This window comes from Hemiscyllium ocellatum, chromosome 9 (assembly GCF_020745735.1).
Source record: "Hemiscyllium ocellatum isolate sHemOce1 chromosome 9, sHemOce1.pat.X.cur, whole genome shotgun sequence".
NCBI lineage: Eukaryota > Metazoa > Chordata > Chondrichthyes > Orectolobiformes > Hemiscylliidae > Hemiscyllium > Hemiscyllium ocellatum.
The window spans coordinates 51,443,191-51,459,025 of record NC_083409.1 but is presented as its reverse complement, the minus strand read 5'-3'; the positions used below and the strand labels follow the sequence as shown (position 1 = coordinate 51,459,025).

Genomic DNA, 15,835 nt, shown 5'->3' with positions numbered 1-15,835 from the left:
GGGAGGAGGAATAGGAGTAGGCCATTTGATCCCTTGAACTGACAATCAATAAGTTCACAGCTAATCAGACTGTGGCCTCAAATCTACATTTCTGCCTACACTTATTAACTTTTAGCTCCTTTGTAAGTAAATAATCTATCAATCTTTACCATAAAAATATTCAGTGATCCTGTCTCCATTAGTCTTTAGGAAAAGAATCCCAAAGATTTATGGCCCAATGAGATAAAAAAAACTTTTCCTCACCTCCATCTTAAATAAAATCCCTCTAATTTTTAAACTGTGTTGATTAGTTCTAGTCTCTCATATACGGAGAGACTTTTTCAGTGACCACCTTGTCTCAGGATCGTGTCTTTTTGGATCATCTTTCATTGATGGTGAACTAGAGTGGCCCACATATTTAATGTGTAGCTTTTACCAATAAGGCAGAAGGCACAGAATTTTAGGCCAATAGAAGTCAATCTTACACAGGTAAACAGGTGCTGAGCAATCTAGTTCCTGGAAATAGATATTTAAAACATGCAGCAAGAGGTAATCAATAATAATATGCACTTAATTATCATCACCAATGTAAATTGAAGTTAAGTGCGTGGCAGCTCAGAACATGCAACATAATGATAGCTCAATTGTGGGAAAAATATGATACCTTAGGAAACTCTGTTCTGGACAAATTGCAGAGATTGGAACTGCTGTTGGGAGTCATGCAATAGGGACAAGACAAACAGCAAAGTGGCTTGTACTCTGTCATGCAAGGTCAAAAGACTTTAGCCCTAGCAACCCCACATGATTGCAAAATGTCCAGCCCCGAAAACACAGCTAAGGCTCATGAGATTTTTAACCCTCTGACATCATTTACAAAAAAGCAAAGCCCAGCTTTATACATCAGGCAGCATCTTCATGATTACTGTGAGTCTCCCATTGAATCCATCTGAAGAGATAGTAAACACAAAGGTACTTAAATAAAATGTAGAAGGTTCTTCACTAAATAGTTCAGGTTAGAGTCATTCAGCATAGAAACAGGACCTTCACCAATCACATTGATGCTAACTAAACTGTACTAAGCCCTTTTACCTACATTAAGTTCATAGCCTACAATGCCCTGGCACATCAGGGCGGCACAGTGGTTAGCCCTGCCTCACAGCGCCAGGGACCCAGGTTCAAGTCCTGCCTCAGGCAACTGTCTGTGTGGAGTTTGCACATTCTCCCCGTGTCTACGGGGGTTTCCTCCGGGTGCTCTGGTTTCCTCCCACAGTCCAAAAATGTGCAGGTTAGGTGAATTGGCCCTGCTAAATTGCCTGTAGTGTTAAGTGAAGGGAAATGGGTCTGGGTGGGTTGCTCTTCAGATTGTCGGTGTGGACTTGTTGGGCCGAAGGGCCTGTTTCCATACTGTAAATAATCTAACCAAGTACTCATCCAGTTGCTTCTTAATATTTGCAACAGTACCTGCTTCTGCTACCCTCTCAGGTAGTATGTTCCATATTTCTACCATCCTCGGTGATTTTTTTTTCTCTCAGATCCTTCTAAACTACTTACTTCTTACCTTAAACTTATGCCCACTGATCTGAGACATGTCTGCCATGGGGAAAAGATTCTTATCAACGCCTCTCATAATTCTGTGAGCGTATGTATGTGTGTATTTCAAACTCCCCACCTCAACCAATTTTGGATCCATTTTGCTAACTTGCCTTGGATCCCATGGGTCAGCCTTTTATGTGGAACCTTATCAAAGGCCTTACTGAAGTCCATGTAAACTACATTACATGGACTTACCATATATTTAGTCACATTTTCAAACAACTCAATTAAGTATTAATCAGATAGGATCTCCCTCCAATAAATGTATGCTGATTATCTCTGATCCATCCTTGCCTTTCCAAATAATGATTAATCTTGTCCCTAAAGTTTCCAATAATTTCCCAACCACTGACTATGTAGTCTATAATTACCTGCCCTCCTTGAATAAGGGAGCCACGTGAACCATCCTCTAGTCATCGGTATTTTACCTGTGGCCAGTGAAGTATTAAATATTACTGTCACAGCCCCAGCAATCACCCCACCTTCCTTACCTTGCATAGTAGCCTGAGTTACATCTCATCAGGCCCTAGGGATTTTTACATCTTTATGTATGCAAATAATCTATTAACTCTTCCCCATTAATCTTAACATGCTCAAGAATCTCACTATCCCAACTGAAATCTCAAGCTACAATGTTTTTGATCTTTTGTGAATACAGATGAGAAGTATTCATGTAAGACATCAGCCACATCCTCTGGTTCCACACATAGATTGCTCCTTTCATCTCTAGCACACCCCATTGTTTCCCTTGTAATTATTTTGCACTTAATATACTTAGGGTTTTCCTTAATCCTATCTACTAAAGATATTTCATGGCCCCTGTTTGTCTTCCCAATTTCTTTTCTAAGTACTCTCCTACATTCCCTGTAATCCTGAAGGGCCTGATTTTTTTAATGCTCTCTACATAACACCCAGGCAATATCCATCCCAGTAACAGAGAATCTAATTACTGCCCCTTAAGATTCAATGGCATTATTATCTCCAATTCCACCAGTTGCCCAGAAACTCAACTGGAAATGCTACATAAATCAGGGGAAGATAACAGCAGGTCAGAAGCTGTGAGTAACTCACCTCCTGACTCCAAAGCCTATCCATTATTCACAATGGCACAAGTCAGGATTGTGATGGAATACCACCCACCTGCCTGGAAGGGTGCAGCTCCAACACACACAAGTAGATTGACACCACTCAGGACAAAGCAACCTTTTGAGTGGCATTACATCTATAAGAATATATTCCCTCCACTTACTAGATAGCAACAGCATAAAATTGGCAAGATGTATTGCAGAAATTCACCAAAGATCTTCGGATAGGTTCTTTCAAACTATGACCACTTTCATTCAGAAGGCCAAGGGCAGCAGATACATGGATACCACTACCTGCAAGTTTCCCTTCACGCCACTCATTATCCTGAGTTGAAAATATATTGCTATTCCTTCACTGGGTCAAAATCCTGTAATTCCCTCCATAAGGGCATTGTAGATCAATCTACAACATGGACTGTAGCGGTTCAAGGTGCCAGCTCACCGCTACCTTCTCAAGGGGAACTAAGGACAGGCATTTAAGTCTGGCCAGCCAGTGATGCCCACGCACCACATGTGAACAGATAAATAAGTAAATACTTATTTTTGTTTATCGACCTCTTGATTTCCCTTGACTTCCAGAGTTCCCTGGACTTGCTGCCCATGCCCTTCATTTTTCGGGTAATACTCTGGCCCTGAACTCTCAACACGTTACATTTAAAAGGCTCCCACTTTCCAAATGTGGGCTTGTAGACTTCAATGCAAGTTGCTGCTAATGATATTCAAAATTGACCTCCCTCTCCCCCCCCACAATTTAGACACTAAATATCTGCACTACCCTTGTCCCATCTGTTCTGAAGAGGGGTCACTGGACTCAAATAGTTAATTCTGCTTTCGCTCCTTAGATGGGCTACCAGATGTGCTGAGTTTTTCCAGCAATTTGATTTTGTTTCATTCCTTAGGATTAGGTCTAGCATGGCCCTACCTTTGGTAGTACTGTGTACCAGCACAGCAAGCTCTCATGGATTCACCTTCAAACATTCCACCCTGTCTAATCCTTTCACAACTAGTGATCCCAGTTAATGTTAGCAAGTATGAAGTAGCCTACTACTATAACGCTATTCCTCTCAAACCTCTCTGCAATTTTCCTATATATCTGCTCCTCCACATTCCTCTGACTATTGGGCTGCCTGTAGTATAATCCTAGCAAAGGGATCACTCCTTTTTTATTGCTAAGCTTCAACCAGATGGCCTCATTTGAAGATCCTTCTAAGACATCCTCCTACGTTACTGCACTGATGTCATTCTTTATCAATAATGCAAGACTCCAAGCTGTCGCAGCTGACATTTCTATACCCTGGATTGTTGAGCTGCCAGTCCCATCCTTCCTTCAACCATGGCTCAGTGATTGCAACAATATCTCAGCTCATCTTTTCTAGCAGTCAAGCTACTTGCATTAAATTAGATACAATTTAGCTTTCTGGACCTCCCATGTGCCTTATCATGCCCATGCCTTCTCTGTCTGCTGGACCATCCTAGTGTTAATTCTATATCAGACTGAACCTTTCTCCCAGCTTTACATCTATTCAAGCCTATCAGTTTAAACCTCACCAACAGCATGAACAAAGGATCTTAGACCCATTGCGGTTCAGGTGCTTGTACAGGTTCCATCTAGCTTGGAAACTGTCCCAATGATCCAAAAATCTAATAATCTCTCATACACCATTCCTTTAGCCATGCATTCATCTGACCTACCTTCATGTTCCTGTACTCAGTAGCACATGGCACTGGAAGTAATCCAGAGATTACAACCTTCTTCTTCAATTTACTACCTCTCTAAGTTCTGTTGCAGAACCTCCTTTCCTTTTTCTAAACCCTTTTTTTGTGGCACTAACATGTACCATAACAGCTGACTGTCCATGAGGATCAAAACATACTTCACTTGGACCCATGGAATGCTAACTCGCAATGTAAACCTGTGCCAGAACTAGCCAGTAATCATCTTCCTCCCTCTGTGCCAATTTGTTGACTACCTCAATTTGCGATCCACTGGTGGTATGTAAATGAAGTCTGGGCCTCACTATATTCCAAGTTTCTTGCCAAGAACAACCTTGCGAATGTGGAATACATTCCACCTGTCAACCAAATTAATCCCACTGAAGTTAAAAATTGCCTTTAAGGAATTTACCTTTGATTATTGCTAAACTAGAAAAGATGCAATGCTTACTGCCTTAGGGCATTAGCCAATGGAATTCCTGTCCACTGAATTGATGCAACTTTACCTTCTGTGAACCTGCCAGAATTCACTTTGGCCTGGATTTTCTGAGGAGTGGCAATCTCAGCCAAATAACCACTCCAGTCTTTTCTTAATGAAGGGAAGGAGGTCTGCATTTCTAAAAGCAGATTCTGATCAGGGGTCTATGACACAGTTCATGAAGAAACAACTCAGATTGTCTGATCAGCAAAACTAAAGAACTGTAACCCTTGTGAAGTTCAATGACCAACACGTCATTAATGTCTGGGGAGAATGACTGAGAAATCCTTTGGATTTATCTTAATTGGATTTCCTATTGATGTGCACAGTAGCATGTTTATTAGCTACATTTACCACATGTTAATTCAAATACAAGTTTTAAAAGTACTGCAGATGGTAATCCTGTTCCAAAATTGTATAGTGGAAGCTTATTGTTCAGAGAAGAAATTCTGTCATCTTCACTTGGTCTGGGATTCGAAAGCCACAGCAATGTATTGAATGTCAATTGCTCTCTGAAGTGGCCTAGCAAGCTACTGTTGTATCAATCACAAACTGAATGAGGGAGTGTAGACCAAATGATATTGAAGCTGTAGTTTTTGCAGCAAGACCAGCTTCAGACAGAAGTGTTTCTTCATCCTTCAAAGGAGGCTCCAGAGGCAGGGGGGCATACTGGGAGTTAAATAAATGTGTATGTTGTCAAAATGATGCCTCTATAGTTTGGTACTCCTTAGTAAGATCGGTCTTGTTAAAATTGGGCTGCCTTGTTTTACTGGTATCATAAGGGTAGCTTTTAGGCAGGTTTATAATGATGTAAATTTTTTGGTGGGATGGGAACACTGAATTTTAAAAAAAAGTTATGAGTTTGGCGCTGAAATTGAAATTGCAAGTTATGCTTTTGAGACTTTTATGTACATGTGACTCCATCTAATGGTGTGTTCTGATGCATGACCTTACCATCACCAACCTGGAGATATTTTACTTGATTCAGATGCAATTATTTCAGTAAGAGTCGTGCATATTCAGTGTGGACTTTACCCCGGGAAAGTACATGGTTCCATTCTTAAATATTGTACAGTTACAGAATTCCACCACGCGTACTCCCAAAGTTACTGTCAGGTTTAAAAGAGTAATGTCAATGCCAATTAGAGCACAGAGCTTAAAAATGCCGATTGCATGTTTCATGTCATATTGGCTGAGGTAGTCTTTTTTGGCCTTCCTCACCGATTTACCTTATTGTATTATCATGGCATAAATTAACCATAATCAACAAGACTTGAACAACAAGCGTGCTACACTGAGGGAGAGAGGAGAGCATGATGGTGAACAGAGCTGACAGTTTTGCTGTCATTATTACATCAGTATTCAGCCTCATAAGCTAGAATTTGATGTGTAAGTGATGGTTAATCTGACAATATCCACTGTTACTTGTGTATTTTGTGGAAAATTCCAAATCCTTCTGTGGGAGATTTCCTGTTTTTCTGAACTGTACCAATATGGCATCTGCCTCACCAGAAATACATTATTTTTTTTCCTTTCTGCATGTGATTTACCATTAACTTCGTTAATCTAATTGACATTTCCTGATTCAGGCTTTACATTGCTCATGAAATATTCATGTTGTAGGGATAATGGGTGAATTGTTTATGGTTTCCTAGATCTAGAATTGTTCCAATGAATTGGAAGTTAGCAAATGTACAATTACTATGCAAGAAAGAAGGAAAAGAGCAAACCAGGAACTATAGTCCAGTTTGCTGAGCATCACTTGTCATGAAACCGTTGCAGAAGAGCTGGTAAGATGACCATGCCAAAGTAAGCAATCAGCCTCACTGAGATGAGTTGGCAGGATAATGACTCAGAAGCAAAGAGATCAGTGACACACCTGTGTGGAGGCCAGGAGAATTAAAAGGATCAACAAGAGCAGAAAGGTCATATTTTTCTTGGAAAACAACAGGAATTGTAGTTTTTCTGTGGAACCAAGGCCACTGCAGTTTGGGTGGTCCATTTTCTTTTGCGGGAGGAAGAAGTGTGGAAGATTATTAATGACTGGGGATTCATGGGTTAAGGAATAGACAATCATGTGTGTAGCCATAACTATGACTGCCCGAGTCAAAGATGTCGTGGAAAAGGTACAGGACATTCTGAAGATGGATGGGTGAATACCTAGATGTCATGGTCCATGTTGGGACAAATGATGTAGGAAATTAAAAAAAAACGTCCTGCAAGCAGACTTCAAGGAATTAATTAGGAAGTTGAAAATCGCATCTTTCAGAGCAGTAATTTCTGGATTTCACCTGATGTAACGCAGTAGTGACTACAGGAATAGAAGGATAGAACAGATGGAAGTGTGGCTGGAGAGATGGTCAAGTAGGGAGGGATTTAGATTGTTGGGGTATCCCAACCTCTGAGAGAGGTACGACCTACACAAGTTGGATGTATTACATCCCAATGGGAACACAGCTCCCAACATACATGCAGGGAGGTTTAACAATGCTGTGGGGGTGGATTTAAAGTAAATTTGGCAGAGTGATGTGATCCCGATAACAGTTCAGAACTGACAGAAGCAGAGATAGAATTACAAGTTAATATCCTACTAAGGAAAAAGAAACGTAAGTTTAATAAGAAGTGAGTTTAACAAGGCTAAATGAAATGTATTTTACTGCAACGTGCATGACAAAACTGGAATTAAAAATCTACTGATGACCATGAAATTATTGTCGAAAATCGGAATAACTCATCTGGTTCACTGATGTTCTTCAGGGAAGGAAATATGACATCCTAACCTGGTCTAGCCCACATATGACTCCAGATCCATAGCAATGTAGTTGACTCTCAGTTGCCCTCTGAAATGGCCTACCAAGCCACTCAGTTGTACCAATCGTTACAAAGTCTCAAACAAATGAAAATAGGCGGATCACCAGGCATCGACATCTGAACCCGAATTGACAATGGAAGAAACAGCCCTGTCAACCCTGCAAATTTCTCCTCACTAACATCAGGGGGTAAGTGCCTGAATTGGGAGATCTCTCACACAGTTAGTCAAGCAACAGCCTGACATAGTCATATTCACAGAATCATACCTTACAGACAATGTCCCAGACACTACCATTACCACCCCTGGATATGTCATGAATCACCAGCAGGACAGACCCAGCAGGAGATGGCAGCATGGAGATATACAGTCGGGAAAGAATTACCCTGGGAATGCTCAACATTGACTTTGTACCACATGAAGTGTCTTGGCTTTGGTTTAAGCATGGGCAAGAAAACCTCAGCTGATGACTTGGTGGTAATCCTCCAAGTTGAATAACACTTAGAGGAAACACAGAGGATAGCAAGGTCACAAAATGTACTTTGGGTGAAGGATTTAAATGTCCACCATTAAGAGTAGCTCGGGAGCAGTACTACTGATCAAGCTGGTCAGGACCTAAAGGACGTAGCTGTGAGACTGGATCTATGGCAGTTGGTGAGGGAGTCAACAAACTAACCTTCAACCTTACCAAACTGCTGGCTGCAGATATATCTGTCCATTATCATATTGATAAGAGCAACCATCACACAATCCTTGTGGAGATGAAGTCTTGCCTCCTCATTCAGAATAATGTCCATCGTGTTGTGTGGCACTATCACCGTGCTAAACAGGACAATTTTCAAACAGATGTAGCAACTGAAGAAGGAACATCCATGAGGCACTGTGGGCTAATAACAGCAGTAGAATTGTACTCCAGCACAATTTGTAACTTCATGGTCCAGCATATCCTGCATTCAACTATTACCATCAAGCCAAGGGATCAACCGTGGTTCAATGGAAAGTGCAGGATGGAACGTCAGGAGCAGAACCAGGTACACCTGAAGATAAGGTGTTAATCTGGTGCAGCTACAAAGCAAGACTACTTGCATGCCATACAGCATAAGCACCAAGTGATCAAGCAAAACGACTGTACCATCAACAGATCAGATCTAAGCAGTGCAGTGGTAGAAAATTAGACAACTCACTGGAGTAGGAGGAGGCTCCACATATATCCCCATCTCAATAATGGAAGCGCTCAGCCCATCAGAGAAAAAGATAAGACTGAAGCTTTTGCAGCAATCTTCAGCCAGAAATGCCAAGTGAAAGACTCATCTTGGCCTTCTTCAGTGGTCCTCAGCATGACAGATACTCGTCTTCAGTTTGATTCACGCTACGTGATATCAAGAAACAGTTGGAGACATGGGATACTGCAAAGGCTACAGGCCCTGACAACATTCTGGAAATAGCACTGAAGACTTGCGCTCAGAACTTTCCACTCTCCTAGCCAAGCCGCTCTAGTACAGTTACAACATTAACAGCCACTTGACAATGTGGAAAATTGCCCATGGTGTATGTCCTTTACATAAAAAGCAGGACAAATCCAAGCTAGCCAATTATTGCCCCAGTCTACTCTCAATCATTAGTAAAGTGATGGAAAGTGTCATCAACAGTGCTATCAAGCAGCACCTGCTCAGCAATAACCTGCTCAGTGATGCCCAGTTTGGCTTGTATCAGGGCCCTCAGCTCCTGACCTCATTATAGCCTTGATTCAAACATGGACAAAACAGCTGAATTCCAGAGGTGAGGTGAAAGTGGCAGCCTCTCTCATCAAGACTGTAGTCAGACAACTGTGGCATCAAGGAGCCCTAGCAAAACTGGAATCAGTGCATATCCGGGGGCAAACTCTCCAGTGATCACAGTCAAACCTGGCACATAAGAAGGTGTTTGTTGGAGGTCAGTCACCTCAGCTCCAGAACATCTCTGCAGGCATTCCTCATGGTGGTGTCCTAGGCCCAAATATCTTCCACTGCTTCATCAATGATCTTCCCTCCATTTTAAAGTCAGAAGTGGGGATGTTTGCCAATGATTGCAAAATGTTAAGCACTGTTCATGACTCCTCAAATAGTAAAGCAGGCCATCGAGATCTGGACAATATCACATTCATGCCACACAAATACCAGGCTATGACCATCACCAATAAGAGACAACCTAACCACCGACCCTTGGCATTCAATGATATTATCATCACCGAATCCTCCACTGTCAACATCCTGGGGTTTTCATCAGTCAGAAAAGCAACTGGACTTCCCACATAAACACAGTGGCTACAAGAGCAGGTCAGAGGCTAAGAATACTGTGATGACTAACTCACTGCCTGACTCCCCAACCACAACCTACAGGGCACAAGTCAGAAGTCGTGGAATACTCCCCACTTGCCTGGATGAGTCCAGGCCCAACAACACTCAAAAAGCTTGACACTATCCAGGACAAAGCAGCTTGCTTGATTGGCACTGCATCCAAAAGCACCCACTCCTTCCTCCACTAATGCTAAGTAGCAACAATGTGTACTATCTACAAATTGCACTGCAGAAATTCACCAAAGATCTTCAGACAGCACCTTGCAAATCCACAACCATTTCCATCTAGAAGGACAAGGACAGCAAATATATGGGAACACCACCACCTGCAAGTTCCCACCCAAGCCATTCACTATCCTGACTTGGAAATATGTTACCATTCTCTGTGGCTGGGTCAAAATCCTGGAATTTCCTCCTTAGTGGGCGGCACGGTGGCACAGTGGTTAGCACTGCTGCCTCACAGCGCCTGAAGACCCGGGTTCAATTCCCGACTCAGGCGACTGACTGTGTGGAGTTTGCACGTTCTCCCCGTGTCTGCGTGGGTTTCCTCCGGGTGCTCCGGTTTCCTCCCACAGTCCAAAGATGTGCGGGTCAGGTGAATTGGCCATGCTAAATTGCCCGTAGTGTTAGGTAAGGGGTAATGTAGGGGTATGGGTGGGTTTCGCTTCGGCGGGTCGGTGTGGACTTGTTGGGCCGAAGGGCCTGTTTCCACACTGTAAGTCTAATCTAATTTAAACATTATAGGTCAACCCACAGCAGGTGGACTGCAGCGGTTCAAGGCAGCTCACCACCACTTGCTCAAGGGCAACTAAGGATGCGCAATAAATACTGGCCAGCCAGCAACGTCCACCTCCCACAAATGAATTACAAAAAAAACTTGTTGATTTTTATAATGCTGAAATGGAGAGATCTTTTTACGAGGAGAGGGGAAAAAGATTGGGCTTGTACTCTTTGGCAAGGAATGAGAGGGCACCTTACTGAGATACGCAAGATTTTAGGTGACTTGACTGGGTAGGTGTAGAAAGATTGTTTCACTTTCTGGGAGGGTCTACAACCAGACAACATAATCACTGAGTAAAGAGTCCACATTTAAGACAGAAATGAGGAGGAATTTATTTTCTCCAGGGTAGTGAATTTGTAGAGTTTTTTTACTAGCGCGGAGGCTGGGTCATTGAGTATATTTCAGGGCTGAGATAGTCAAATACTTAATCGGTGACAAAATCAAGGTAATGGGGAAAAGGCAGGAAAGTGAAATTAAGGATTATTAGATCAGCCATGATCTCATTGCATAGTGGAGCAGACCTGACAGACTGGAGGGTCTGTTTTTGCTCTGATATCTCATGGTCTTATGCAAATTTATATGATGAGATCTCAAATGCAGGACAGTATACATTCTTTCTTGTGGGAAAGGGATGTTAATATTGCCATTTAGCTTGGGGAGCTGAGATGACTGGAAGTGTCATAAAAATTACTTTAGGAGCAGAGACTCTTGGTGTGACAGTAAATACTGCATTGATCTTAGTAACAATTTTGAATGAAATTCTAAAAACAGATTCAGCATTGAATGCTATATTGATAATAAGTTATTATGAGATAATGTACACTCATCGAAATGTGAATTCAAAAATATTGAGAATCATATTTGCAGCTTTAAAACAGAGAAATACCCAAGTGAAAAGGGTGGATAGCAGCAGTCAGCTGTGATTTACTTACAAAGAAAACAGCAAGTTGGACTTACTGGAAAAGGATATTTCATAGTGCAAAGAAAAAACCTGGGAATACAATCTGTTGTCATTTTATAAGTTTTTTTTAAAATTATAGATTAACTTATCTAAGATAGTTCCTTATCTTAATGGAACTGTGGTCCAAAAAGCAGGTGGAGACCTAAATGAAAAATCAACTAATGGACATATAAATTAGGAGTTTTATTGAATGTGGTGAATGACAATCAAACTCATAACTGTATGGACTTGCAATGTCTTCAAATACAGTTATCTTTTCAAGTAAAATAGAAAAATAAAAGAGCAAAACCAACAGACAACGGTCTGCTTTTTAGTCCATTTCCCAAATGCATTTATGCAGTCTTTCTGATGTGCAATGATGTTCACAAAAGAATGCCACAATCTTGTAACATTAACAAGATGAGTACTACCAGTAATTGTCAGGATTTACCAGTAACTACATATTATTACCAATAATGCTTGAAAACTATACCTCTGGGATCACGAATTTCAATAGAAGGGGCAGGACCACTCAGAGACACTGTGACCTCTTTTAGACTCGGATCAAAGGGGATTTTCCAGATGTTTATAGCTTGTGCACCATGGTCTGTTGAAAGCAGGTGGACTTTGGATGCCTGGACTGCCTCTTTTACCCATTTCAAGACCTGCAAATGAAAGGATGAGATGATGAGATTGACATTCCAACAGAAAGTGACGACATGAAATTTACTAGGAAAGAAATAAAAAAATGTTTTCCAATGTTAGATTCTTTACTGGCCCCTCTGTTTATGTCAATCAATTAAATGCTACTAAGAGGAAAAACAATAAAAATAAAAATAGATATAATTGACATCATTAGTCAAGTCATTTGCATGATAATGAACCAGAATATGTTAAACAAAATTGATCATTTCTTCCTGCACATACAAAGGCTATTTTCAAAATATTAAGTTTGATTATTTCATCAAAGGGATTCACAATCATTAGTCTCTGTGCACAGCTCAGTAGATTGTAACACTCGGCAGTATTATCTGTGATTTTCCTTTCTGGATCACAAGACAATAAGCTCAAACTCCATTGCAGAAACTTAAGCATCAAATCTTGGCTGACAGCCAGGTGCAACACTAAGGGAGTGCTGTGCTATCACAGTTGCAGTTTTTAGGATAATCCCCATCCTCTCAGATGAAGAGCAGCAATGGACCTTTTATCAATAGGAATCTCAATGAGTCTAAGACAGATTTTCTTATCATTATAACATTGCCCTCCAGGAAACTTTGGGTACAAATTATCAGCAGTAGTTTGCTCTACAAAAATGTCTACTCTTAAAAAGTACTTCATAAGTTGTAAAACAGACAGATCACAAATAAATCTGTATAAGTACTTTTACACTAATAATACAACAAATAATTTAAGCAATATACAATATTCCGCAAGCAATTCTGTGAAATCACTCATATACGTACTAGCTTGTACTTAAAGAGATGAAATTTTGCTAAGAAAAATTCAATGACAGTGAAAATGTTCATTGTTAAGGAACAAAATGTGTGCAACCAATTAATCAAAAGATATGAAGAAAAAGTACTTTATGTCACTTTAACCAAATGTAGAACAGAAGTGTAAGTGACTTGTTATACAGCTCTGCCCAGAAACTAGTGCCTTCATTGTTTCTCGAGATTCATTAAATTTCATAACCGCCATTTTAACAGCTTATTTGCACAACCCTATATAGACATTTACATTTTGAAGTTGTCAGGACTTATGTTGAGATTTAACACTTTATCGTGTCTTACTCATAACTGATATGAAACTTCTGCTTTCATTTCTAATGGCTTCTAATGTGACCTGGTTGAATGAATTTCAAGGACTCAGACAACATTTGTTCTGTGATCCAAATATTATTTTCTTAGCTTTTGTCACAATCATTAAAATGCATAATCTCCAAAACTTGGACAAACTTTGAATTCCAGAACAGTTTTGCACTTAACATGATCATCAACTACATAGAAATTTAACCTTAGTTTAATGACATCAGAAAACTGGTGACATTAGAATAAATATAGTACTTGGCAAAGCTGTGGCTCACTCATGGAAGGCCGTAATATGCAACTGTACTGTAAGCACAACATTTGACAGAAGTTATGTAAAGTCTTATTTGTCAATGACACACATAATGTTGACATCTTGAAGATTGTTGATAATCATATCTCATTCAAATTTTGACTATAATGGAAAAAAATTTAATCTGTTTTGCCTCATGAGATTCATTCCCACTTTAATGCTACTGGGGGAGGCACTGGCCTAGTGCTATTATTGCTGGACTGTTAATCCAGAGACTCTGGTAATGTTCTGGGGTCTTGGGTTCAAATCCTGCCACAGCAGATGGTGAAATTTCAACTGATTAAAAACTAAATCTTGAGATGCAGTGACTGCAAGAGATAACATACAACCAATTCAGCTGTGACTTTTCTAATCTGTGAAAAGTATTTTTGGTGTGATGATTTTTTTGGGTGAAGGGGTGGCAATACCTAGTTGTATTATCACTAAATTATTAATCCAGAAACTCAGCTAATGTTCTGGGAACAAGGGCTCGAATCACACCATGGCAGATGCTGGAATTTGAAATCAATAAAAATTGGCCACGAAATCAGCTGTCGATTGTCAGAAAAACCCATCTGGCTCACTAATGTCCTTCAGAGAAAGAAATCTGCCATCTTCACCTGGTCTGGCCTACATGCCATTCCAGGCCCACAACACTGTGGTTGACTCTGGGCAATTAGTGGCCTAGCCAGAGACGCGTACATCCCATAAATGAATTAAAGAATTAAACTGAATTAGAATTTTTAAATCCGACCTGAATTAGTCAGTGGGGGTTTCACTAACAGGAGAGACAGGTACTGGATTTATACAGGTTATTATAGAAGTAACTGAGTTTGGTGAGAAAGGAAAACCAATCATTCTGATATGTTATTGCAATTGGTAGACAAAAGTAAAGATGGGATTAAATGTAAAACAAAAACAGAGGTTGTTGGAAAAGCTCAGCAGGTCTGGCAGCATCTGTGAAGAGAAATCAGAGTTAACGTTTCGGGTCTGGTGACCCTTCCTCAGAACTGAGGAGTTTAAAAGCTGTTACAAAAGAAAGGTTAGTGCGAATTTTTGATTTTTTTTTGTAAAAATTAAGTTGACAGTTTGATCAGGAGCCAAGTAAAGCATGGTAAGGATTAGCCTGCACACTCCAAGCCACGTTACCAGTGAATAGCACTGAATAACAGGATGCTTGCCCCCCATTTGCTTATTAACATTTCATCCACTGAATCCAAATTCTAACATAAAGCACAGAAATATACATGGTCGTGTAATCCTTACATAACTGTTAAGATCACAACAAGGAATTTCAGCTAACAAATCAATACACTTATTTCCTTTTTGCAAATTCTAAACTGATTTCAGCCCAGACACGTACTTTTAACACTTTAAGGTATAGTCTGACTTATGTCTGCTATTCCATGAATATACTTCAAATCAAGCTTGAACTACATCTGCTATGAATTACACTGAACAGCATTGAACAAGCCTTCCTTTACAAAACAGCTCACTGTAGTAAGAATGATTTATTAAGAATGGCATGCGACCCCCAAATGAGAATTTTGAACAGTCCATTAAACAATGTTCTATAACATTTCAACTTATCCTGATTAGAATATGAAACTTAATATCTCTTCACCCTCTGTTATGAATTGAAAGTCCCCATCAGTAACCTAGCATCACTCCCTAAATGAGCATAAGTCATCCATCATCATGTAACTTTCATTAACTGCAAAACCACTATTCAAACTCTTGAATTACCAAATAAACGTGGTTGCATTTTCTCAATTCCTCTCATTAAGCCTCAGACAAGATGAAATAGTTTTGCATTCACAACATATTACTCCCATACGACTCAACTTCGCTGGCATGATATATGAGCCCAGGACTGACTTTGTGGAGATAAACTTTAGACAAACCAGAACACACATTAACACTAAGGACTGGCTGTGACCTTTGATTTAAAAAAAACAATCCAATGGGAAGATTAGCTCAATTTGTACATGACAGTAAGGGCAACATAAGCTGATCTGAAAGAC

At 40.3% G+C, this 15,835-nt stretch overlaps 1 protein-coding gene across 1 annotated transcript in view; it reads right to left on the bottom strand.

The window, feature by feature from the left end:
- The window catches only part of hmcn1 (hemicentin 1), a 610,612-nt gene that overhangs the window by 443,751 nt on the left and 151,026 nt on the right, over nt 1-15,835 (bottom strand). The window contains exon 5 of the mRNA XM_060830300.1: nt 12,208-12,379. Coding sequence (XP_060686283.1) covers nt 12,208-12,379 — 172 coding nt within the window. The remainder of the gene's footprint in view (nt 1-12,207; nt 12,380-15,835) is intronic.